At 31.1% G+C, this 26,445-nt stretch overlaps 1 protein-coding gene across 1 annotated transcript in view; it reads right to left on the bottom strand.

Annotated features, from left to right (window-relative positions):
* Window positions 1–26,445, bottom strand: part of LOC148285167 (homeobox protein homothorax-like) — a 211,854-nt gene that overhangs the window by 18,526 nt on the left and 166,883 nt on the right. The window contains exon 7 of the mRNA XM_088229423.1: window positions 5,402–5,528. Coding sequence (XP_088085549.1) covers window positions 5,402–5,528 — 127 coding nt within the window. The remainder of the gene's footprint in view (window positions 1–5,401; window positions 5,529–26,445) is intronic.

Genomic DNA, 26,445 nt, shown 5'->3' with positions numbered 1-26,445 from the left:
TTTTAAATAATAATAAATATGCATATATATTTTTTAATGTTATTCTAAATTGTCTTCTTAGTTTTTTTTAACTGTTTCCAAGTATTTCTTATACCAAATTATCTTTTTTTTATCGATAATTCAATAACTGGAAATATTTTATTTTTATAAATGGTTTATCTTTTTTAGACTTTCTTAATTTGTTGATTAATAATATTCTTTTAAGTGCTCTGTATTACTTATGCTTACATGTATGTATATTTAATTGTATTTGTAACTTATATGTAAAAGGCACTAATGGCCGTTTATTTCCATAATTATAAAAAAGCCACTTCTGTAGGTTGTTGGTGATGATTATATTTAAAATATTTTTTATAATATTATCTATATTTATAAAAACAATGAATGAACAGATACAATAAACAGCCGGAAGGATCAGAATATACGTGTATGTATATACAAATAATAAAAATAATATTTTGCTTTTTTTTTTTTAATTTTAGAAAATATATTAAAAGTTCAAATATTTACTCATAAGCTACTATTCAAATAAAAACTTTTGATCAGGTAGCCACTCTCTTCGTTTGCTCTTGTTAAATTGTGTATTAAATTTAAGTTCTTTCGGCAATAAATAAAAAATGCTAGGTACTAAATATTTGACAGTTCTAATGCCATACTTATTACATACTTTTGGTACTGCCAAACCATCATTATACAAACCGTATTATTAAAATGACAATAAAAAGGAGACCAGATTCTCTAGAATTAGGATTAGGTACGGTGATTTTTTTAAACGGATCGTAGCTACGTCTAGAGAGGAGAGAGCATTAGTAGCAGCAAAAAGTATAAAAAAAATTATTCTTATTGTCTTATCAAGTGGATTTAAAAAAACGTAGAGAGTAACGTCACTACTTATGTTAATTTTTTTTTGAAAAGTTATAAGTCTTGCGAATTTTACATCGAGTGGATTTTGACAAATTCATAAGACACGTTCACATAACAAAGCAGATTTTATGTACCCCCCGCCTGCACATCAATAATACAAAGGATGAATATCGATTGTTTTTCGACACTAAAATGATACGGTATCGTGCCAGCATAGCAAACAACCCACCAAGTTGAAAGACGCGTAGAATGGAGAATTATTACGAAACAGACATACATTTTTAAAATGTCAAATTGAGGTGTTATTTGATTACGCTCCGCCATCATTACTCAGCCTAACCAGATTCACAGCTGTCAAAATAATGTCTAATTGGAATTGAGCATTGTCACAAGTTTGCCATCGCTTCTGTACACATCAAACATTGTTAATCAAACAATTTGTTTATTAACTTCTTTTGTTTTTCTCTGGATATGAGGAGAGACTGTTTGCTATTGTGCAGCGAATAATCGCTGTGAAAATATTTGGTGTTTTATGAAAGGAGCTCTTTATTCGCTGTTTATTCTGTGTTTCATTCAGAGGTCGCGCAGAACACATTAAACATTGTTATTTTTCTTGATTTGTTGAGTCAAACTCTTATTTTGACACTATACAGTAGATAAAATAATATTGAACTTATTATTTGCCTCTCCTCAAAAAATATAACACAAAATATTCATGAATGAATGTTTCAATATAAGCATTTAAATATTTTATGAGTGTCCCGATTATGTTTTGAATTTGTAAAAACTGTTTTAATAATCACGAAAAAGATTTTATATTTAGTATAAAGACAGTATTCTCACTCCCTCTGCTTTCTTTTACTCTACTCTCGTTTATCGCACCGAGAGTGTTCAATATTTTGGAAGAGCGTATTAAGCTCTCAAGGACAAAAATTATTTTCAAGAAAGTACTGAAAAAAGAAAGGACTAGATTTTCCTTAGTGGGAGGGATTTGAGTAGGAAACTCCTTGATGATTTTCCGAATGTTTGAGTTTACTGTTTACCATATTGATGTGCCATATATTTATATTTGTTTTTTATGTTTCTGATCCTATATTTGTGGTAATATACTCATTTTTCTGAGTCAACTAATTGCTAGTCCCATCTCAACACACGACTTTTAGTCCTGTGGAGTTGGGACTTATGTCTCAAATAATGTACATTAAACTTATGTATCTAAATAAATAAATAAAAAATAGATAAACGTAGATTCGAGTATTTTTGAAAATTTTCCATCAATTTCAAAATAAATGTTAATTTCAGTTCGCACAATAGCCTTCATAGTCTATTGTATTGTAGAGAAATGCTAAAGGCGTACTTATTAAGTTTGTTGTACCAATTTTATTAAACTTATCGTCCGTCGCTTGAGTTCGTTTTCGTCTAACAGACAATTTTAAAAGAAAATGAGTTAAGTGTACCGGAATTCTGAGAAAGCCTTTAATTATAAAATAAAAAATTTATAAACATATTTTTTTAAATTGTTTAATGTGGAATTTAACGAATTTAGTCTTAAGTTTTGGTTATTATTTATGCCTATTTCGTAAAATAAACTTTGAAGCTCTATTTCGGCAGATTTGTATTTTGGTATGTTGGACAAAAACGAATTGAAGCGAATTTACCACAAAAATATGAAGTAACAAATTAGTTTTCCTAGTTTTAAAATGCACCATGCGCACGCAAGAGAATGACCTTTTAACTGTTTGTTTTACTGCACTTTACTACGCACTCCCTAATCCTTCAAAACAAATCGTAAAAGCGGTTTTTTTTTTGTTATATTTGATGAAAATCGGCGACGGCTATATTTTGCGGATTTTGATTGCAAAGAAAGCATTATACTTCTGCCGTAGAAATTGTACATGCATCATCTCAGCACATCAACCAACAATACACCGATTTGCACACAATACATCACTGTTGCCATCTCTCCAGGGATGTGCCAACGACTATATTGTAAAACAGCATAATAATAACAACAAAACTACTCGGCATCTTCATCTAACATAATACATTTGATAGATATTTAATAATAATAATAAACCTTTATCAACCATAATATACAATGTGATAAATACAAAAATAAAACCAAGGTATACGAGTACATGGTTAAATGGTTAAATGGCGGACTGCCATTAGCAATTGCTACTAGCCATTTTCTCCAGTCTAACCAAAAATTAATAAAAAATACGAAAGTGATAAAAATCAGGCGAGAGTGTAAATCTGAGTCAAGTATAATTGATAAGATTAAGAAAGGGTCTCTGAGATGGTTTGGGCACGTAGAACGAATGGACGACGAAAGAATGGTAAAACAAGTATATATGGCGAAAATGAACGACAACGTGAGACGAGAACGACCAAGGAAGACGTGACATGATCAAATAAACCAAAATCTTAAGTCTGGTCATCTCAAAAGCAGACAGAACCGAAGGGCATGCATGACAAGATGTATGACTGTGGAAGAAGCTAGTAATGTATGCCAGGATAGACGTGTCCATTCTGTCTGCCTACCTCTACGGGGAAATGGCGTGATGGTAGTAGTGGTAGTAGTAGTAGTGATAATGATAAAAGTTCATTTAAAAAAAACAAATAAATAATGTTAAGAAAACACAATAATGTTAAGACATCATATACGATTATGGTTTCTATTGCCTGCATTAATTACATTTAACAGAGAAAGGGAAATATTTTTAAAATGGAGTACGTAACTTTTGCACAGCTCAAACAGTAAACACCAAATTTAGTGATCGTGCTTTTACCGTAGTCGGCCCCTCCGCCTGGAATCAATTACGTATTACCTTAACGTTTGGGTGTCTTAGACAGTCTCAGTCAGTTCCAATTATATATAAATAAAACTTTTTCTTAATTTATTGCAACTGAGAGGAAAAATGGAAGTGTAGGCATTTTCAGGCCTTTAAATGTTAAAAAACACACATCATCGGCTTGTTTAAGTGGCCACTTTAAACTCTAGGAACATTTACCATTTCTCCTATGTTTAAACATGCACGTTTCCTCAACTCTTCCATCTGTTGACTTTTGAGAAGTAAAAGAGCTAAAACCTTTATTGATGGGGGTGAGATTTGTCTGTCTGCGTTATTTCACCTACTAGGCAACGCCTGAATATATAATATTTTTCAATTTGTATACTTCTTATACCGGTTACTTTGAATAACAGTGTATTTAGTGTGTTCTATATAGACAGGCTAGAACCCATCTACAAACAATTGGATACACTCGAAACATTGTTGATCACACTTTATCTTGTATTTTTTTTTAGAAAAAATAAACCAATTAATGAACTAAGGAAATATGGATTTTCAAACATAGGCAGAATGTTAAACGTAAACTGGCCACTTAAACCAGACAGATCATAAGACTGACTTTCATATTTCCTTCTCGAAAATGTTTGTGGCAACCCTGTTTCATGGGTACTACCATCAATATACTACACATTAATGCAACAGTGCACACCTCACCCCGGAGTCGTCACATCCATCAAACACATCATATCGGGAATTATGTATTAGATGTGAGAATGGTGTTGGAAAGATATGGCAATGCATGCCAAATTTGGCACGTCCTTGTCTGTCGTATGTACTCCTCACCGGGAGAATCGGCTTATTCCGAGATTTCGTTATAATTATTCCCATTGACAAGAATTTAAAAATAACTTGACATCTTTATTGAGTGATTATACCAAAGTACATGGTGTTTAAATAAAAAAAGACTGATATCAACAATATTTTAGTATGTGCAAATCTTCGTAGAAAAACACATAAAATAATCACATTATTGAGAACCTGGGCAACGATTTTAAGGGGAAATAATCACTATCTTTAATTGTTAAATAGTAATAATAAACTTCATTAAGCATTTAACGATAAAAATCACAATTTATCATCATTATTCCCTTTCCTCACCTAATGGTGCATAGGGCACTGCATTGGTACACCAATCGCAGTGTATCTTGATAATTTTTCTTACATGAAGGTAAGATGGTCAGTCTTACGTTTTAGGTACCAGTCCAGGGAGTTTTGAGTCTTTATCGAGTAGAGGTTGATTCAAATTTTACTCTAAAATAGCAACGTTAACCTTTAAATCGCATCTTAAATGACGTTTCCAAATTTCAGGCCGCTACGACTCGCCATTTCGGAGATGTGACGGACAAACAAACAAACTGAACACAGGACTTTGGTTCCATGGAGTTGAGATTTATGTCTCAATAAATTTGACATAAGTTTCTGAATAAAATAAAACACACATGTACTTTCAGTTTTATAAAATAAATATAGGCGAATTTAAAAAAATAAATTGGAGTAATCACTGGGCCGGATATTTATATAATATGTATCGATCCAAAAAATATTAAGCCGATTTTCACTACACTTTGTTGAAAGAAACCTTGTTAAATAAAAAAATATCGTATTGCGCGTTTTGCGTTTATAAATCTCGCTTTTAGGGTTGCAATTAAAATATTTAAATTTAATTTTTTTCTAGGACTTACCTGGATCGGGGGCGTCGAGCGTCTGCGGGGGGTGGTGGGTGAGGGGTCCGGGGGTGCCACCTGAGCCGGGGGAGCGAACATCTTCATTCGTAGGACCTCCGTACGAAAGGGAAGATGAGGGCGGCCGCTGAAAAGAAAAAAGAGGAAAAACATAAACATACTGTAATTAAATAAGAAAGTTTGTTTATAATTCAAAGCGAGTCCATAATTAGATTAAGAATAATGAAAAAAATTGAACATCCATGCGTTTCCGTTATAAAAATATTTAGTCCAATATTCAGTAAGAAACTCTCGCGTTCACGCGTTGCATTTCGATTTTTAACTATCTATCTAATATCCTTATTTTTTCCATCTAAAACTCTTGCGTTCTGGTCAATAATACTAGCATTTCAATGAGGAAGTTCAGTGCTACGGGAAATCGGATATAAAAAATATTTTCTTACACGCGGTAAAAATTAGGGCATTTAATTGTACTACGAAGTTTCTCGAAAATGCATGCAAAAATTAATTTAAAAAACTACGTTAAATTTTTTTTTAATCAACCAATGATAGCATTGTGATGGATTTCCGTTTTTTTAAAAATATTTATTCATACAAAGTATTACAAAGAAAACGTATCCCTAACTCTATGAGGCTAAGAGCCCCGTGTTGAGTTGAAATACAACATAATGGAAAGTGGGAGCACGCACATTATCTCATAACACTAAAAAGAATTTTTTTTTATTTTTTATGTGTGTTTTAGAGGTCCCTGGATGGTTTAGATTCACAATTGGACCCGGTAGGTGAAATGGAAAAGATTGACATGTTAAATTCAATGTCAAACGTCACTAAGTATACAGTTTATCGAAAATTTGAATACTGAAAAAACGTTTGCTGAACCAGCTAATAGCAGGCAAGCAAACGAGAGGGCAGGACAACGTCTGTCGGGTCCGCTAGTAGTACATATAGTTTCCGGGAAGCTAACTCACCAGTCGGCAGAACTATCCGACGAGAACACATTACAAAAGTAAGATTAACCAATGCATTACGACTTTCATAAATCTTTAGACCCGGACATTATTAATAAAGATTCATTACATCCACCTTGAATTTTATGTTAGTAATTCAGTAATATTTCACATTTATTGTAAAGTTTGATAGTAGCTACAGGGTATTTAAATAATATTTAACGATATTTCAATTGTTATTATATTTTATCCTAAAACCAAAATAATTGTATCAACCCTTTCACTTTATCGGAATGACCTTACCGTTAGCCACTGAAGAATAATAAATTGCTATCGAATTGCATGTTATGAATTTTAAGTCAAGTAATGCCATATCTTTTAACTAAAACATTGACCACGCTCCATGGTTCTCTTTCCCACTAATGAAATTTCCAACGCTACGTCTCTGTTCCTCTCCTCCGGTCCATTGTTCCGAGAGAATTCAAGTAACGTCGGTATTCAAAACAGAAAAATATTTATTAATGTGGCAGCTTCGACTTGTTATTATGAATAAAATGGCGCCTTACATCTACTTAACACAACCTGAGCAGTACATTATAACAAGCGTTTAAAATGTATTTATATTTAAACACGTGTAACTTTTATTTGAGGTCACATATATGGAATATCAAGTTTTTTTATAAAACACTTTTAAGTGAAAACAAAAAATTGTTTGCTAATTATCAGTAGCATGAAAAATATTTTTTAAGTTGTAATTTTGAATCCTACAAAAACGGTCATTCCATTGGCCAAGGCCTCAATACGTCACGATTCATGTTTATTTGCTCCTGACCATTGAATTTTTTTTCGAACATTATCACGAATCTTGACATCACAACAACCATGGCCAAACACGTCGCGTTTTTCTAGCAATGTATTTTTATTAAATTTCTTTTTCACATTATGTATGAAAACATTTCTCCACAATATCCAAATTGATTTTGGAAATACAATTAATTATTGAAAATCCATTTCATATATTTTTTCGGTATTCGTAGTAAGTGATATTTCTCTATTACTGTCATTATTGCGGATTTCAATGACTTTAAAAACAAGTATAAATTAATACGCTATCCAGAAACCTAAATAGTTTTTCCTGTTTTTTTATTTTGTCACATTGTGCGTTTAATTATTGTATTTATTATATTTATGCATTTTATCACCGCAGATTATATCAATGCAAAATTGAAAGTATTTTACAACTGTAGGTGCTATTATATATATTAGAATTAATTCACGTAACCCTAAAATCATTTTTTTATTTCACTGTTTATATCGTAAGCTGTTAATAAGTGAGCTAGAATTTCAATCGTCCATGCGGGTTGAAGCACAAGACGTTTTGTGATAAAAAAAATTCATAGAGTCTTTATTCAATAAAATATACACATTATTACAATATTAATACATTATAATTAAAGATCTTGGGATTGTTTTAGACTCAAAACTACTTTTTGAATCGCATATCAATAAAATTACCTCCAAAGCATTGAGCATGTCAGGTTTCATAATTCGAATGAGTAAACACTTTGATAATCCGAAGGCCCTAATTTCATTATATTATACATTTGTCAGAAGCCATTTGGAATACGCATCTCCGATATGGAATCCCAAGTATGCCATATATATAAGTAGAAAAGAAAATATTCAAAACAAATGTATAAAGTACCTTAAATACAAAACCGGTATTTCTTATGTATCTACTCTCACTGCCTCCACCTTCCATGGAATCATTTCTCTACAATACCGCAGAGTGTGTGCGGACCAACTACTGCTTTACAAAATTATGACAGGAATGGTTGACTGTACAGAGCTGCTTGGTTTAATAACAATACATGTGCCAGCCAGGATTTGTAGACGGTACCACCTGTTTCATGTACCAATAAGTAAAACATCGTATGTTAAAAATGCTTTTTTTCGTAGGACTTTTTCAATGTACAATACAAAATTTAAAAATATAGATTACACAAACATCACTCTTTCAGATTTAAAATTTACACTAAAAATGCATTATGTAACTTAGTAGACATTATAATAATAAATATGTACATCTCCCTTCCACTCCTTATCCTCTCTTCAAGCATTCTTGTCCTAATCCCGCCCAATTTACAGTAACTTAATGTTCTTAAAATAAAAATAAAAAAATCTTCGATTATTGAGTACATGAAAATAACATTTTTATATGTATAAATTGTATGTATTTATTTGATATGTTATATATTTTCTTTACTAACTTTGTAAACTATGTGGAAATCTATTATAAGTTTTGAGTTTATCCACTATATCTGTTTGTTTCCTAAAAATATGTATGTAGAACTGTTGATTTCCCAAATAAAATAAAATAAAATAAAATAGAGAAAACAAAGTATTAAAATATATTTTGTCCCGATAAACTATTCAATAATAGTTTGTCATCTCCATTGCATTGATGAAGTATCTTTTCAGCGATTTTTAATCACCTTAAATTATTATAATATTGAAAATGTTATAGTTTGCACCTATATTTTTCTTGAAAATGTTTTTTTTTTCTTTCTTGTAATTTGCTAAAATAATATTTTGAGGACCGTTTTCCAAGTGTTGTAAATAACTTACTATTAGAAAATGGGAATCAAGTTGGGGTAATATAACTTTAAAGATGACGTACCTACATTTATAAAAATGTCTTCTTAACCGCGTCGTGCTGCCATAAGCAATGAAACAAGTGAATTTTTTGTCTCAGAGAATAATAATTACAAAAAATAAAAAATTATTTATTAACATAATTGTGAGAAATGAGAAAAATTCTTTTAAAAATAATCCTGTTAGCATTGTGTTGTTTATTTTTCAAATTTATTACTTATTTATTAATTAATTAAAGGACCTCACGGTTTACATCTTCAGAATAGTGTGATGGTTTTTATCATAGTTACTCGCTGTTTCAATATTGTGAATTAAGCCATTGTAGATTATAAAAACTCATAGAGATTAACATATGTAGCAAGTACTAGAATCTAATATAAATATGTAGTTCATATAAGCGTAAGACGTCTGCGTGTAGTTTCTTTGAATGCATAGTTCTTTTATGAATTTCGGAGCAGATTTGTGCAGTGATATATACATTATAAGCCAACAGAGTTTGTATTCCACCCCCTGTGGAAAACGTAGCCAGTGTGAAGTAGTTGAGTGATATGACTGAACATTGAGATTCCAAAAATTAACCTCGCTGCGGCATTTAATGCGGACTGCAGGTTAGTCCTTTTAAGAATTAATAGACTAAAAGATAAAATAACGTCAAATTTTTTTTTATAGCCTACATCTTTTTTGTGTTTTATTGACAGATTTAAAGCTTGTATTTTCCTATATTTATATTTTTTTTATTTAAGCCAATCAAGAGGCTTAAGTAAGCCATAATACATAATTTAAACATTCATAAAATCTGCTTAAATTAACAAAGTTAATAATTAACAAACGGTATGTATATAGCATAAGCTAGGCGGAAATGGCAAGTGTGACATCGCGAATCAAGAGAGACAACACCGCTTGCTTCTTAAATGCCTGCCCTTGCTGTAGGAACGCATCGACGGTACCGTTTAGTGAGATTTCGTTCATTTACCTATGCATTCATATGGCGAGAAAGTTGATGTTTGTATGTGTTATGTACAGATGTATATGTACAGGTACAGTGTGTTGGTAGTTGGTACTATAGGAGCCTACAGAATAACAAAACTCACCGCTCTAAAGCCCAAGGTCTTGTACAAGGACACACGTGCTTAGCATACATTACGTTTGTTCCTAGTACAGAAATGACAAACCTTTTTTGACAGTGGCACGAAAGAAAAAACGTGTTTAAGCCTTGTGTGGCCATCACATGAATCTACATGGAATACAAGATTTGATGTAATATCTCTCTCATTTAAAAAATAGCGAAGGCGTATTTTGGTATGATTATTTTTTTTTATGAAAATAGTATTTTGCTATGAAAATAGATTACCAAACAGTAGAGAACATTTATATAAACATTTGTAAAATTTTATTTTTTAAATAAGTGTATTTCAAAATATTTCGTCTTTTGCTTAATGTAACACGACGTTACAGCATCTTTTGAAGATGCATTTTAAAAGAAAGTCCTTTCAGAGTTAAGAATATTTTATGATTCTCCCTTTTTTACTGCCAAAAACATTTCGCCTTACTGTGCTGTGTAATAATGACTACACATGTGAAAAAAATGAGATATTCAATCGGAAAAATGGAATATTCATAGGCAATTGATTTAATTATTTAAAGTCAAAAGTATTTGTATATTTATAATTTTTAATCTAATTGCTTGAAACATGATAAAATCATAAGCTCATGCTCGCAGCGTGGGCGAAAAAACTGCCCCTAATGAAATCCAAGAGTTACTAACTGGTAAACTGGCGACTGGCAGAAGTATTGGCAACTTTTATGTTTGCGCGTGTGACGTGTGATATTGTCTCTATCACTCCCGAATCTACTGGAGTATCGAAATTCAGACGTAAAGAGTGTGTGAGACAATTATATATTCGGTACTCTTTTACTTTATACTCGACAATGTGCGACACATTGGCAAAATTCATATTGAATTGGCCATTTATCTCCGATTCATGATAACATGATTTGACTGTTCCTAATAAGTTTAAATTATTTAATAAAAATATATTTTAACCGATACGTAAATGTATGATGGGGAAATACCGAAATTCTTAGTCCAGAATTTATTATATTTAAAGTGATATTAAAGTTATTAGATGAGATGTGTACTAGCTACACGTAACCGGGAAGGGAGAGATATTAAAAACTAATATACCATAATTTTCTTATTAAAATATGTAGGTATTCTAAGGGCGCTTTACAAAAATAGTATTAAGTGTAAATAATAATCAATTAGTAAATAATTTTTTAAAATAAGTATTTTTTCTAAAGTAAAATAATTAACAAGATAGGCGTATTGATAAGATAAAATATTATGTAATAATTTAACATTGTAATTTTTACTGTACTTGATATACGTACATATTATTATATGATTTTGAGATACCTAAAATTCTTGATTAAACCCATTGAAGAAGATTCGAAAAAAGTACATACGCTTGAAATTCATAGCAACAATAAGGGAAAGCATTTTTTAGAAGGGAATATAGGAATCTAGGCATTTACATGGCTAATTACTCACTGTGTAACATTCACATTCACCATATTTGAACATGCACATTTTCTCAACTCTTATATCTGTTGAATGTTTTGAAGTAAAATGGCGGAAACCTTTATTAGTGTGGGTGAGATTCATCTCGCTGAGTTATTTTACTTACTAGGCAACGTCTAAAATTGAATTCCGATTTTTTATATTCTTTTAGACATTTGCTTCTCTAAATGTTTTTCCTCTCTGTTCCAATAAATTTCAATCTTAATAAGTCCCTAGGGAGTGGAATCCAGCCAGTCTACAAACATTTGGACCTTCTGAAAATATTGTTAAGTACCGACGGTAAATGTAGAGGTTAAATTGATGTTTTATGTACTTATTGGAAGGGGGATATTTCAAAACATTTATTTTGATTTAGTGTTTATCTGATTTTGCATCAAGTGTGCAAAAGGTTCGCGATCTGTATCTTAGTGTACACACTTACTACATAAAAAATAAAAACCATTACACATTTTAAATCAAAGAAAACGTTTTTCTACGTAGATGTTTTATTTCATTTTTTAAATGTATTTTGTGAAAAAAGTAGCCACCATAAAAAAAAAATATTTACAATCTAAAGTTATAAGGCCTTTAAAGTATGCAACATAATCTTAAATACACTGTCAAAAAAAGGTGTATGGTTACAATTGTAAAAAAAATCAATTAAAATTTGCAAACTAGCATCCATTTATCATTGTAATTTTCTTTTAAAATACATAACGCAGCGTGCAAAGCATAAAAAGTAATCATTTATGATTTAAATGTTTTTATTATTTTACAGAAACAAACAGTCAACAATGATAAAATAAGATAAAAAAAGATACGTTTTAAGGACAGACCAGCGAATTTTCTAAATAAAAATCATATATATCAAATTGTGGTACAACAAAAGGGTGAGGGTTTATGTGTATTTGTATGAGAGTAAGTGCATAGGTGTGTTTGTGTGTATGTGGGAGTAAGTGTTTAGGTGTGTGTAAGTGTGTGCATCATTAAATAGCAAATGGGATCGTACCGCAGTCTTAATTCATTTTCAAATAAATTAAAATAAATAAAGCTTTCGCTGCCCATACCCCTTTCACTAATGTTGTCGATAGTAAAAATAAAAATAATTTTCATTTCAGTATGCTACATAATACAGAACCAATTCTACCATTTCCAAAAAACATATTTTGTTTTCATTTAATGATGTAGACTCGTAACTTACATTATATTTTTTAATAATAGTTAAAAAAAAATATATATATTTTTTAAAGGAATAACCCGCTAAGCCTCTATTTTGAGGCTTGTCAGCAGGTGGGATAGAGGGGATATGGAAGAAGGTAATGAAAAATACACAACAACACCCAGACCAATTGAGAAAAAAATCTTTCTTGGATTTTTTTCTTGCAACTGGCGGGAATCGAACCCGCGACGCCAGTTTCACAGATAGCCATCTAACCAACTGCGCCACGGCGCCTGTGTTATATATATATATATATGTTCAATATTTGTTTTTTTTTTTTAATAAAAACTTCCTAAAATTTTTAAACTAAAAAATAAAGCAAAAATCAATAAAAAAATATTCTATTTGAAAACAAAAATACATTTTTTGAATTTTCCATAAATGAGATAAAATAAAATCACTTTAAGAATGTTTTGAGTATGCTCAAATGTTTGTAGACTGGACGGATTGTTCAAATGTTTGACAAACATTTGGACATACTCAAAACATTGTTGATAAAACTAACTGGTATAAGAAGTATAAAAATTAAAAATTGTTTTCAGACGTTGCCTAGTGGTGAAATGGTTTAGCCAGATGAATCTTGCCCACATGATAAAGGTTTCAACTCTTTTCAACAGATGGAAGAGTTGAGAAAATATAGATATTTAAACATTGGCAGAATGGTGAATGTTACTCAGTGTGCCACTTAAACCAGTCAACGACAGGTCATAAGCCCTGTAAATGCCTTCACTTACATATTCCCTCTTCAAAAATGTTTTCTCTCTCTGTTGCAAAAAAAATTGATCAAAATTCTCCTTTATTATGTCCTAATGGCCGTCTCAGCATTTGTAGCTTAATAATAATACTTGTCTCAGACGTATTTTATTATTTTGAAAAACAACGAATAGAATAGATAATGATCGGGTCGTGGTCCTGTGGCTAGTGTCTCGGACTCGCAGACCAAAGGTCCGTGGTTCGAATCCCACTCTACCCCAACTCGATTCCATTTTCTAATAGTGAGTTATTTACAACTCGTTGAAAATGGCCCTCAAAATTAAATATTTGGGTAAATCATAAGAACGCAAATATTTATTTAAAAAAAAAAATATATATTTGTAAAAACGATAAGGTGTTTTTTGTCTGGTGCGGCTTATAGAACATTTTTCTAAATTACCTTCCGCACTTAACTTTAAATTGTACCTTCCATCGATCAATTTCATTATTAATTAATACAAAAATAACACATGACGGATTCTTGAATTATTATTGTGAACGCCTCAAATCCGGTAGCGGAGTGCTTTATTAAGAGTTTTTATACGAAACGGTAGTCTGCTCGTCAGTTTTCAACGACGATCAAGGGGCGGTCGTGTGGACCAACAATTTAATCCTTCGGTGCAATTTACATAGGGTCTAGATTTGTGCAGCAGACACCTCATCGTTTGCAGCACTCGATAATTAAGGGGATTAATCGTTTATGAGTTTATAGCCTTATAAAATAAAATTACAATATTATTCTTTTTTCTTGCTCTAACGGAGCGTACAGTCAACCAATATGGTGCTGCATTGAATGTTATTACAAAAATAATATCGTTTGTATTTATTGTTGAGTTCAAAAGCGAAACATTAATTGTATATCATTACAATGAATTTTAATGCAATTAAATTTTTGACAATACATATTATCTAGATACACAAAATACAAATCAGACGCTTTTTATTTGACGCAAATAAATGTTTGTGGCAGAAGGCAAAATTCTTTAGCCGGAGTCTAATCAGCGCTGCTGTATCCGGCACACCGAACCCTGCCTAAGACTTCTGAGCCATGATGCTCTTTCCCGTCCCATACCCCGCCTGACCTGTCAATAGTCCGGTTTCTTTTGTTTAATAAACCAGCTGGTCCAAGAAGAACTACATTTTTTTTATTTATTTCTGGCGTTGTCTTGTATGTAGGGGAAATAATTCGCTCAGAATGTCACCCGAATCAATAAGGGTTTCGGCTCTTTAACTTCACTAAGATCAACAGATTGAAGAATCGAAGGAATATATGTGTAAACATAGGCAGAATGGTGAAAGTTACGCAGTGCGTAAAGTGGCCACTTAAAGAAGCCAAAGACCGATCATAAACCCTGTAAATTCCTTGACTTGTACATTTACTTCCATAAATTTTCTTCATGTATGTTGTATTATATTAAAAAGTATTGTTAAATGATTCAAAATAAACATATCGTCAGGATAGTAGAACAACGACGGATGTGCGAAAAATGCGCAACAGACTTTCATTTATATTTAATATTGAAAAAGTTATAAAAAGGCTTTTTTTCCAGGTTAGAAAAAAAATATATATATAACTAACTCAAGTATAAAATGGAATACTTATGAGTCAAGTTGTGAAATAAAGTGGCAAAAAAAAATTTAAACCACTCTCACGTAAATTTGAAAAAGATCACATGCGTCGTTGCTCTACGACCCCGAAGATATTATATTAAATATTTTATTTTATTTATTTGGATAACCAACAACTATAATTATCTTATATATATATATATAATAAAACAAATAACAAATAAGCCAATTACAGGTTTTCACAAGTAGCATCACAGTAAGTTAAAAAAGATTTTCGAACATAAAATGAATAGTAATTAAATGTAAATTTAAAAGAAAAGAAAAAATACTACGAATGATTTCAAAGGCAAACGCCGTACGTCATTAAGATTATTTGCAAATAAATCTATGTTAAATGATTTATGTATTACATTAAAATTATTAAAAGTTCGCCATAAATATGAATTATGCCTATAATTAGATGAAATAAGAGGTATGTGAAGAGGAGGATTATTTCTTAAAACTTTGGAAGGAACATTGATAGAAAGTTTGCATAGTAGTTCAGGACAGTCAATTGAACCAGAGGCAATTTTTAGTAAATAAATAAATAAATTGATTGATTCCTCAAGTTTGTAATAAAACCCGGTGGCTTTCCACATTTTACACAAGGAATTTATTGGACCGGTTGTACGCGAAAGAGGCCGGGCCTTAATTAAAAAGTATTATATCTTCTTTATTATTAAAAAATCATATACGGAAGACAGTACGCGTTTACTGCCTAGAATGGTAGGTGCATGTCGGCTACTGAGAGTAATGAAAAAAGGCCACAACCGACCACTGGCAGTTCTGGTCAACCACCTCGCGACCAGTGGCGCACTTAAAAAACCCTATAGATTTCAAAACAAGGGTATTATCTGTGGCTCTACGCGACCGAGTTTCTCCAGGGTATGCTTGGCTGTAACAGTTGAGAGACTAGAAGGAATGTGTATTTGACTACACATTTTTATCGGTTGTTGCGCAATATGATCGATAACTCTGAAATTTAATGAGCATTGGTTTGTATGTTCCTGATAATTATCTAAGACAGCGTCAGCATAAATTGTTTCATACTCCGATATACAAGACTAACATGCCGATGGTTGTGCCTGTTGGAAAGGCTTCCGCTATGCTGAATGTTGATCTGTTCCATGTATCCGAAGAAGTTTTCCGGAGAAGGATTTTCCCACTACTTTGACAAGAATCTTTTTATGTATTTTTTGTCTATTTATAATATGTACGTATTCAATTTTAGTTTGTAATGTACATGTTATTTTAAAGGATTTAGGATACGTGGCTTGATATATATATATATATATCTTACTACTACTACCATCACGTCATTTCCCCGTAGGGGTAGGCAGAGAGAATGGATCGCCACACACGTTTATCTTGGTATACATTTATAGCTTCTTCCGCTTCATACATCTTGTTATACATGCCTTTAGTTCTGCCTGATTTTGACGTGACCAGACTTAATATTATGGTTCATCTGATCATGCCGCGTCTTCTTTGGTCGTCCTCATCCCACATCATTCTCGCCATATATACCTGTTTTACCATTATTTTGTCATCTATTCGTTCTACGTGACCAAACCATCTCAAAGACTCTTTTTTAATCTTAATTATACCTCACTAAGATTTACACTCTCGCCTGATTTTACCAATCTTAACCCTGACTTACATTGATTTCCCACACATTCGTCTGTGAGATCGCATTTCTATCTCGTTCACTCGGATTTCATCCTTCCTCTGCCAGTTCCATGTTTCACTTCCAAACATAAGTGTTAAGACTAAAACTCCGTTGTGCACTGCCAGTTTAGCTTCGATCGACAATATCTCTCTCGTTTTTTTAAATAAAGAAGTCGTATTTTTTGTGATCTTCGAATGGGCATTTTCACACCGAATTCGGAAAGTTTTATTTTTATAAATATGCTGGATTTGAACGCAAAAAATATTTATCATGCTAAGAATAATCATATGAATGAAAGTGCTGCCAATACCACAGTAAATCTAAAAAACCTAATAACGTTTTTCGTACTAATTTTTTTTATCGCTGTTTGCTGGATATCAAATGGTTTGCAATTTCTTGTAGAACATTACCTCATATTTAACTCATTTTGTGATTTTTGTCGAAAAGCTGCCTTTGCCTATGACGGCAGTGTAGGTACTCGTATAATTTTGCATGGTAAAAATATTTTAATTACTAAATTCATGTATGCAAACCATAACGCCTTATGTACACTTGTTTGATTGAAATAATTTTTTTTTGCCATTTTTTTGTTGTTACCTAAATGATATTACTTTTATCAATAAGCCCGCCAAAAAATAAACAGAATTTACACCTGAGCGATAATAATGGCACAAGTTCACAATAATTGTAGTCTTTGAGTTATTTAAGTATGAAGAAACGTTCTTAAATATATATTTCCTATTCGCATAATCTACGGCGTGATTCTTGAAAATATGCATTTGCTCTCAAAAGTCGTAACGTGTCAATGTACTGATTTATTGTTTTATTCAAATTCAAGAAATAAATGTGTCGCAATAATCATTACACCGCTGTTGTTTTTGGAAAAAATATATCAACTGCTATGTAATGCTTTTGAAATGCAATCCTTCAGGCAAATGTGTGGTAAAACGATGTATGATAGGTGCACAAATGTCGAGATCCGTGAAGTGTGTAAGGCTGAGACATGCATTATCGACATAATCAAGAAAGGGTGCTGCGTTGGTTTGGACATGTAGAGCGAAAGGACATAAAAAAAACGGCTAATAAGATCTACGATGCGAATGTTGATGGATGCAGAAAACGAGAAAGACCGAGAAAGACATGGCGCGAACAAATCCATCAAATACTTGAAGATGGACATGTCAAAAGTAGGAATAATCGGCGTGCGTGCATGAGAAGATTATGAATGTAGAGGAAGCGAGGTCTGTATGCCAAGATAGAGTAATATGGCGCTGTTTTCTCTCTGCCTACCCCTACGGGGAAACGGCGTGATGGTTTGTTGTTGTTGTTGTTGTATATCTACTATATTTGGCGGTGCGTAAACTTCAAATTGTGCCTTTTTATCTGAGAGTACCCATCGAGTCGAAAACACGCGTTCAGAGTCCCGCAGCTCAATCACAATAGGCGCACTTGTTGGTAATTATCGACGTTATATATTTTTTTATAGATAAGTGTTGGTTAAGGACTTTTAATCGTCGTGATTGACCACCGGCTCCATTTCACACTTGTAACTATATTCTTTTCCAGCTAAGACACACAAAAATGTAGGTACATCGAGTATGTTAAAAGTATTTTAAAATAACGAATAAATTAACACACGTTTGTAATTATCAACAAATTAGTTTTTTTTTTAATTCTAAAACGGTTAGATTTCAGTTTTATGTCACCTGTCTTCGGAATGTATGTTCTAAGTACGGCACTGCTCCAGTTGACCACTTCAGGTGTCGAATTTGGACCATTTTACCCTACCTCGTAAATACCAACATTGCCTACTGCGCATGTGTGCGTGGATGCCGGTGTGAAGAATGCAAAAGGGATATTTTTTATTGCGGAATCAACACTTCCCTAAGTAATGAGACTCATACATTAATAATATTAAATCAATTAAAGTCGGTAAAAATATAGTTATTCCGTTACTGCCATTACTCGAGTAGAAAAGGAAAAAGATGTTTTAATATTTTAACGATAAAAAAAAATTGAGATATCCATACTCAATATAACATTTAATAAACTGGAAGACGCAATGTATTTGAAAATGGTAAAAAAAACATAATTAATTTCTAATGTTAAAATCGGATCGGCGAAATTAAGGGGCGCTGGATTGACATGGGAAGAAGCGAGAGTGTTGGCTGGCGATAGGGTCTCCTGGAGGCAACTGGTGATGTCCACATGCTCCACTTAAGAGCGGACGTGGAAAAGAAGAAGAAGAAGAAATGTCAAAATCTAGCAAAACGTTTTTAAAAAATACACAGACGAAATACTATACATCAATTCTAGTGTATACATATACATCAATGTATAAAATTGATTTATATGTATACACTAGATGAAGCACTAAACACCCGTCATGTGTTTCATTCAATCTAAGTTCCGGAACCTAACTTGTAGTCAGTAAACGCGAAGCAGCGTAAAAGGGCGCGACATACAGCTTTGAACTTGCATAGACAGCAGTGGCAAGCCGTGATTTATTTTATAGGTAATCTACAAAAAAATGTTTATTGATTTGTACCTACATATACGTACATAATATGTGGGTAGTATAATTATAAATTACAATTTTTCTGTGGTTCTGTGAAAATCAACTCAAACAAATTCATTAATAATCACGCGATACACGTAGTTTTTTTTCTACACTATTTTAATAGAATACAACCAAAGTTTATTAACAAATACCACAATGACATTCAGCAATGACCGTCATTACTAAGCACTGGCCGATTCCTTTTAAAATGAATAATGCCAAAAACGGCCACTGCAAACGCCACATGTCCTATGTGATACATAATATGTCAACGGTATCCTATCAAAGAAAAATCTTTCAAAAATATTTATAATCTGCCAGCTGGTTTTAGTACTAAAAAAGCTTACTTGGGTTAAAAATGTAAAATATAGTGTATTATATACTTTTTTGTATGGAGAAATAAGCTGAGGTAATAGGCTAGTTTCATCATTTACTGGAAACGGACTGGGCGCACTAAATAGATATTTATTTGTAGAAGAATATAAACGGCGGTGGTGGTGAAATAAAAATTATTTTATTTATTTTCGCATAAACATGTTTACTATAAAACATTATTATCGAAAGTCAAATATAATAATAAGCTGTGCATAATCGCTTATTTTAATGATTCGCCAGTGATAAACAGTTAGTCTTTTTTATTCTAATACGCATTTTACACAGCAATGTGCGCGTGTTCGAAAAATAATAATAACACATTGTCGAAAAATAAGCGTTGTCGCGTGAGACAACGCTCATATTTCGGAACATAATTTCAAACAATCGTTCAATGAAGCATCATTACTATTTGATTATACTTCAGTGATTTTATGTTCATAATTGAAAAAACATCACTAATTTTTTATTTTTTTTGTCATTTTAATTTTATTGAGCACTTTATTAAGATGGAACCAGGCAATGCTAATGCTAAACTTATTTGAATTAAGATTTTTGGAGTTGCGAGTGTTGTAAAGAATCTAAAACACACTTTTATTCATAAAACGAACTATTTCACTAAAGCATACGCGGTAATTATTGTGGTATTGAAAGGGTTAGTAAATTCCTTGGATAAACATCTGAAAACTTGGACCACCTTGCCTTTAATCAAGAATAAATTATTAATGTGAATAGCTTGTTGCGTAATTATTTAATTTTTTACTTTTATTTACTTGTTAATGATTACATTATTCAATGCGACAAGTACCCAAACAAAATATTTTTTTTTGTACAATGAACGTAAAATGCCGTGAAATATTTTTTTTCTAACATTGAAAAAAAAATATTCACAATAAATAAAAAATCAAAAGAGAGGTCAAAATATGTTTCTAAATTTAAAGCGGTTTAACGGAACTTTTAATACTATCGAGTTTTTTAAAGTCTCTGTGTTAGATGTAAAAAATACACATGTATATATATATATATATATATATATATATATATATGCATATACCGTTAGTAAATAAAAAATAAATATATATATATATATATATATATATATATGCATATATATATACATATATATATATATATATATATATATATATATATATATATATATATATATATATATATGCATATATATTTATTTTTTATTTACTAACGGTAGTAGCCAATTAGTACAAATTGTATAACATGTATAAGTAATAAAATATGAGATACATGTTATGTTTATAAATCTTACACAAATATTAAATACACTTAGGCACGTTAAGTATGTTGCACGTTACACGTTTGTATATATAAATTGGTTCATAAATATTCATTAAAAAAAAATCGGTTCATTGATATATTTTTTTTTTTTTATATTTTTTTTATTATATTGAAAACATATTATACATAATTATATACAATATTCCCAAGGAGTTTTTTTAAAAAAAACTCATTTAGGGACATACAGATAATAATTTTTTTAGAGACGTTTTTAAAATTTAAACTATAATATTATATAACAAAAGCAGAAAAATTAAAATTATGATATACTACAAATTAAAAAGGGTATGAAAAATACTTGAAAATAACAGAATAAACAGAATACTAGGCATGGAAATAAATTCAAAATAATGTATAATATTAAAACAGATTATTTAATAACTGATTTATTTATAAACTTAAGGTAGGTACGTATTTATTTTTGTAATGCCTAATTTATTTATTACTTTTGTTGTTTTCTCTATAAACGGAATTTAAATAATGCAAGTAAATTTTTAAGGATTGTATTTTTAAAGTCTTTATTTTTCTTTAAAACGCGGTGTTTTTTAAATACGATTTTAAAAAAACATTGTGATGCGTTCTAACCGTTTACTTATATTTTTTTAGGCGTTTTTTCGTCTTTATTATCATGTATTTATTATTAGATACCCATCAAAATAATAACAAAAATATGGAAGTTTGCTTTATTTTAAGAGTCTAAGTGTTGTTAAAAATTCATCTTTTCAGTCAAATACATTATTAAAATATTTAAGAAGCATTACGAATAGTTTCATGAATTTACCACACTTGTTTGTCAAGTATTAATTACACATTACAATTTTAACAAGGGGAAGAAATATTTATAGAATTATTTGTTGTATATTACAGTAATTAACTACTAATTGACAAACATTCCAACTTAGCCAATATGGAGGTGGTAACTTTTAATTTTATTACTAGGTTCGTACGGTTTATTGTTCATTTATTTTACGACATTTTATATACGTATAGAGACGGTAATAATTATATGCTTGATGCCTATTAATTCAAGAATGATCGATTTTTTTTTTTTAGTACTGTTGAATTTTTATGCTTACTATTTATGTGCATCTATTCTTTGATGTGACAGGGAAAAACTATGAAATTATTTTAATTTAGGAATTTAAAAGTTTTAATATTGTAATTATGTTATGAAAATAATAAAAAAATACACCTAATAAAAGTTTTAATATTGTAATTATGTTATGAAAATAATACACCTAATACAATTATATTAGAAGTTCTAACTTGATGATTTTCAGTATTTATAAATTATAATATTTTACTTGGTTTAAGATCTCGATAATTAGTCTACCCAACGCTAATTGGCGAAGCAGTGAAGGCGGTTAGTGTAGTATTTCTGCTTGTGAGTGTGTAAAAATAAAAGTACTGAAATAAGTCGCGTGCCAATTTAAAATGGAGAGACAACTTTCAGTTATCAAAAATGGTATTCGTTCAATGTTTTCAGATAAGAAATAATTCTTAATAACACAATTTTATTTCAGTATTTTAAGGCATGCGATAAAATCAGAACGTGGCCTAACAGTTTGAAAAACTATAGATTAAAAAAAATATAAAATAATTCAGCTAGATCAATATTACTTACACCAATAAAGGTTTCAGCCCTTTCACTACAAAAATAGAGGTTTATTTATTTATTTTATTTTTTATTTTATTTTATTCCAGTAAAATAGTGCAGATCCGATTCTACTATATAAACATGAACATAATTATAAATATAAACAAAAATAAAACAATAAACATAAATATAAACATAAAATAAAATTTTATACTTGCAATACTTATGGTGGTCTTATTATAAAGATCTAACTCACCTTAGATATCATAATCACATAATATTTATTGTTCATTTTCTCATAAAACCATCCGAAACAAGGGGTAGCAAGGGGGAGTTATTTCATCAACAAATCAAATTTCTTCACGGGAATGGAAATATTTTATTCAAAGTACCAGTTACTGCGGTGTGAACAACATACCCAATCTCAAACATGCACACACAGACGCATCATGTAATAAAGACTCCTCACTTTAAAAGACAGATGTCACACAAACACATATGAAGGTGAAAAGAGAAGGAATAAACCCACCCTTAACAAAAAGTCATCTGCGGGGTTAAGATTTTAGGTTTGAGAAATATGTGAAGATGTGAAGATTGAAGAACAAATATAAATAAATAACGGAAAAATATTGCGAAGAAACATAATTTAGCTCAATAATTTTATTACTATTTGCAATGCTAATTTTCTAATAGCAATTTAATCGTAAATTAAGGCGAACCTTCCTTGTGAAACGTTGACGTCTTTTAGTGAAAAAATTACCTATACAGTAAATTCTAAAGAAAATTCAAAATAATTAAGACCCCAAATAAAATGTTTCGAATAAATAACGTTAAAATCCTCCTATTTAATTAGTGTTTGATAAAAACATACAAGTCTGATAAAATTTCGAGAGCAACGAAACCGGTAATTGATCTACAAAACAAACAAGCCATCACGCCGTTTCCCCGTTAGGATAGGCAGAAAGGATAGAGGGCCACATCACTCTATCTTTGCATACAGTTCTCGGTTCCTCTACATTCATACATCTTCTCGTGCATGCGCGCCGATTATTCCGACTATTGACATGTCCATCTTCAAGTATTTGCTAGATTTGCTCATGCCATGTCTTTCTCGGTCTTCCTCTATTTCTACATCCATCAACATTCGCATTGTAAATATTCTTAGCCGTTCTTTCGCAGTCCATTCAATCTACATGTCCAAACCAGCGCAGAGCTCCTTTCTTGATTTGTCGATAATGCTTATCTCAGCCTTACATCATGTACGGATCTCAACATTTGTACATTTATCGTACATAACTTAACCACACATTCGCCCAAGAGATCGCATTTTGACAGCATTCAGACTACTTTCATCCCTGTTTTTCCAAGTCCATACATTGGGGCCCGAACCAGGATTCTATTGTGAACTGCTAATAATAATCAACGCGCTAACCACTACATGACGTAGCGGATAATACATTCATACCTACCCCCAGCAAGTTATTTAAAATTCGTCAGTATTTAGATATTTCTAGAACGAAATTTATTTGTAGATGTGTTTTTTCTGAATTTTTTTCAACATGTGTTACAATAGCTAGAAGCGAGGGTGTGCCACTCACCTCCCAGCTGATCTAATGGCGACGCACCCATTCTGGAATCGAACCCCAGAACCTAGGGATAGATACACGACACTTCACTTTGCGGCGCGATCATTACATTATCTAGTCAAATTCAGGCTGGGGAAGCACGCCTTACATTATATTTATGCACCCACATACCAACTTGAACGGATAATGTAATTTAATGTATGCGAATTGCATAAATCAATGCTACCGTTACATGGTTCGAAAATAAGATACCGAAGTGACAAAACAGAATCAAATAATGTCTATATTAATATTAACACATTATTTGACCATCCAGATGGCACTTTTTAAAAGATAACTGATCTAGTAATCGTTTAATATGTTTTTTTGAATAATAAAAAACAAACGAAAACTGCCGTAGTATCTAATACCAATGAAATATATATATTTTTAAAAATAATTTACGTTTTTGTATGCTGATGATGCTGTGCTTCTTGATTACAACAAAGAGGAACTGCAATTCTTGGTAACAAAGGTCTACGATATATGCAAGGGTAGCGATTTGCTGATGAATGTCGATAAATCGAATGTGATGGTTTTTGAAAGAAATGAAAGCATGACTAAATGTGTAATCGCTGTGAATTAGGTTATACTAAAACAACTAGAGGAATTTGTGTACCTGGGAAGTATGTTTACTAGGGATGTAATGACTGAGAAAGATATTAAAAGGTGGGTGAGGGCCGGGAACAGAGTGAACGGTGCACTTAAATCAACCTTGGCAAATAAATGTTTGTCGCAAGAGGCAAAATTAGCAGTTCAAGCTGGAGTCCTGGTCCCGCCCCTGATGTATGAGAGCGAAGTATGGACTTGGAAAAACAGGGATGAAAGTAGGCTGAATGCTGTCAAAATGCGATATCTCAGGCGAATGTGTGGTAAAACTATGTACGATAGATGCTCAAATGTTGAGATCCGTACATTGTGCAAGGCTAAGATAAGCATTTGAATAAACCCGTAGCATGTGACAACAAAATAAATTATTTTAATTAAATTACTTAAAGCGCCCTTGAGGTATTTTGTTACGAAAATGGCGATTTATAAGTTATCTATAATAATAATAATACTAATAAATAATAATAATAATTATTATTATTATTATTATTATTATTATTATTATTATTATTATTATTATTATTATTATTATTACTATCGACAAAATCAAGAAAGGAGCTCTACGCTGGTTTGGACATGTAGAGCGAATGGACAGCAAAAGAATGTTGTTGTTGTTGTAGTGTAAGGTCGAAACTAAATTAAATTATTTTTCGCCAAGAAGAATTATCTACCAATTTCCATGATAAAGTTAATGAGACAAAAATACATTATTATACTTGTTAAAACTGATAATTTATACATTTTTATAGCCTTAAAATTTAATGGTTCATTCGTAAAATATCATTTAACTGTTAGTTTACATAAAAAATAACAACAAAATAGTAATTTAATCATTTTAATATGAAAACAATGAAACGATATATCTAATTATCCCATAAACGAAAACACGAGAATCGATAATAAGTAATGAGAGAAATCTTGCAAATAAAACCATTTGTATGTAAAAATCTTTAAGAAGTATAAGGGTTTATATGGAAAAATTGTAACACGTCTACGGGCGGTATTTTGCAGCCTCATTTAAAGCAGGCACTTTTTACTTTGATGCAAAAGAGTCACTAATAAAATTACTAAGCGAAACGTTTCTTAATGATGCATAATGGAAATGATCCACATCACAAGTAATTTATTGCCGGAGAGGTGTATAGAGATCAGTTAGCCATTGTGGTAATAATATGTATTAGTAAGAAGTGTGATTGATATATTTAGAAAATAATTGCCCAATTTATAAACAAGAGATTGTTACGTTGTTAAATTTTAAAAAGTAATTTAATATTCCTAATGTGACCAGTTTTAGAATAATGAAGGCTTTGAGTGTTAATTTATTTGAATACATATTCGATAAAACAGTATAAATTATTTGAATTGATATGATTTTTTTGACTGTATTAAGTAAAATATTTTATTACGCACACAGTTTCAGTTAAAATTGATTTGATATGAATATATTAGTTAGCTTTAATTTATATGTATTATTGTTGTATATTTAGTTATGAAGGTGCTAAACTTGCTTTGTTTCTTTGTTGTTCTCAATATGTGTTATTTTCTAAATGTCAATA

Source organism: Micrasema longulum, unplaced genomic scaffold (assembly GCF_059751315.1).
Source record: "Micrasema longulum isolate JH-2025_06_02 unplaced genomic scaffold, ASM5975131v1 h1tg000053l, whole genome shotgun sequence".
NCBI classification, from domain to species: Eukaryota; Metazoa; Arthropoda; class Insecta; order Trichoptera; family Brachycentridae; genus Micrasema; species Micrasema longulum.
The sequence above is the reverse complement of the archived record's forward strand: the minus strand, read 5'-3'. Positions and strand labels throughout refer to the sequence as shown.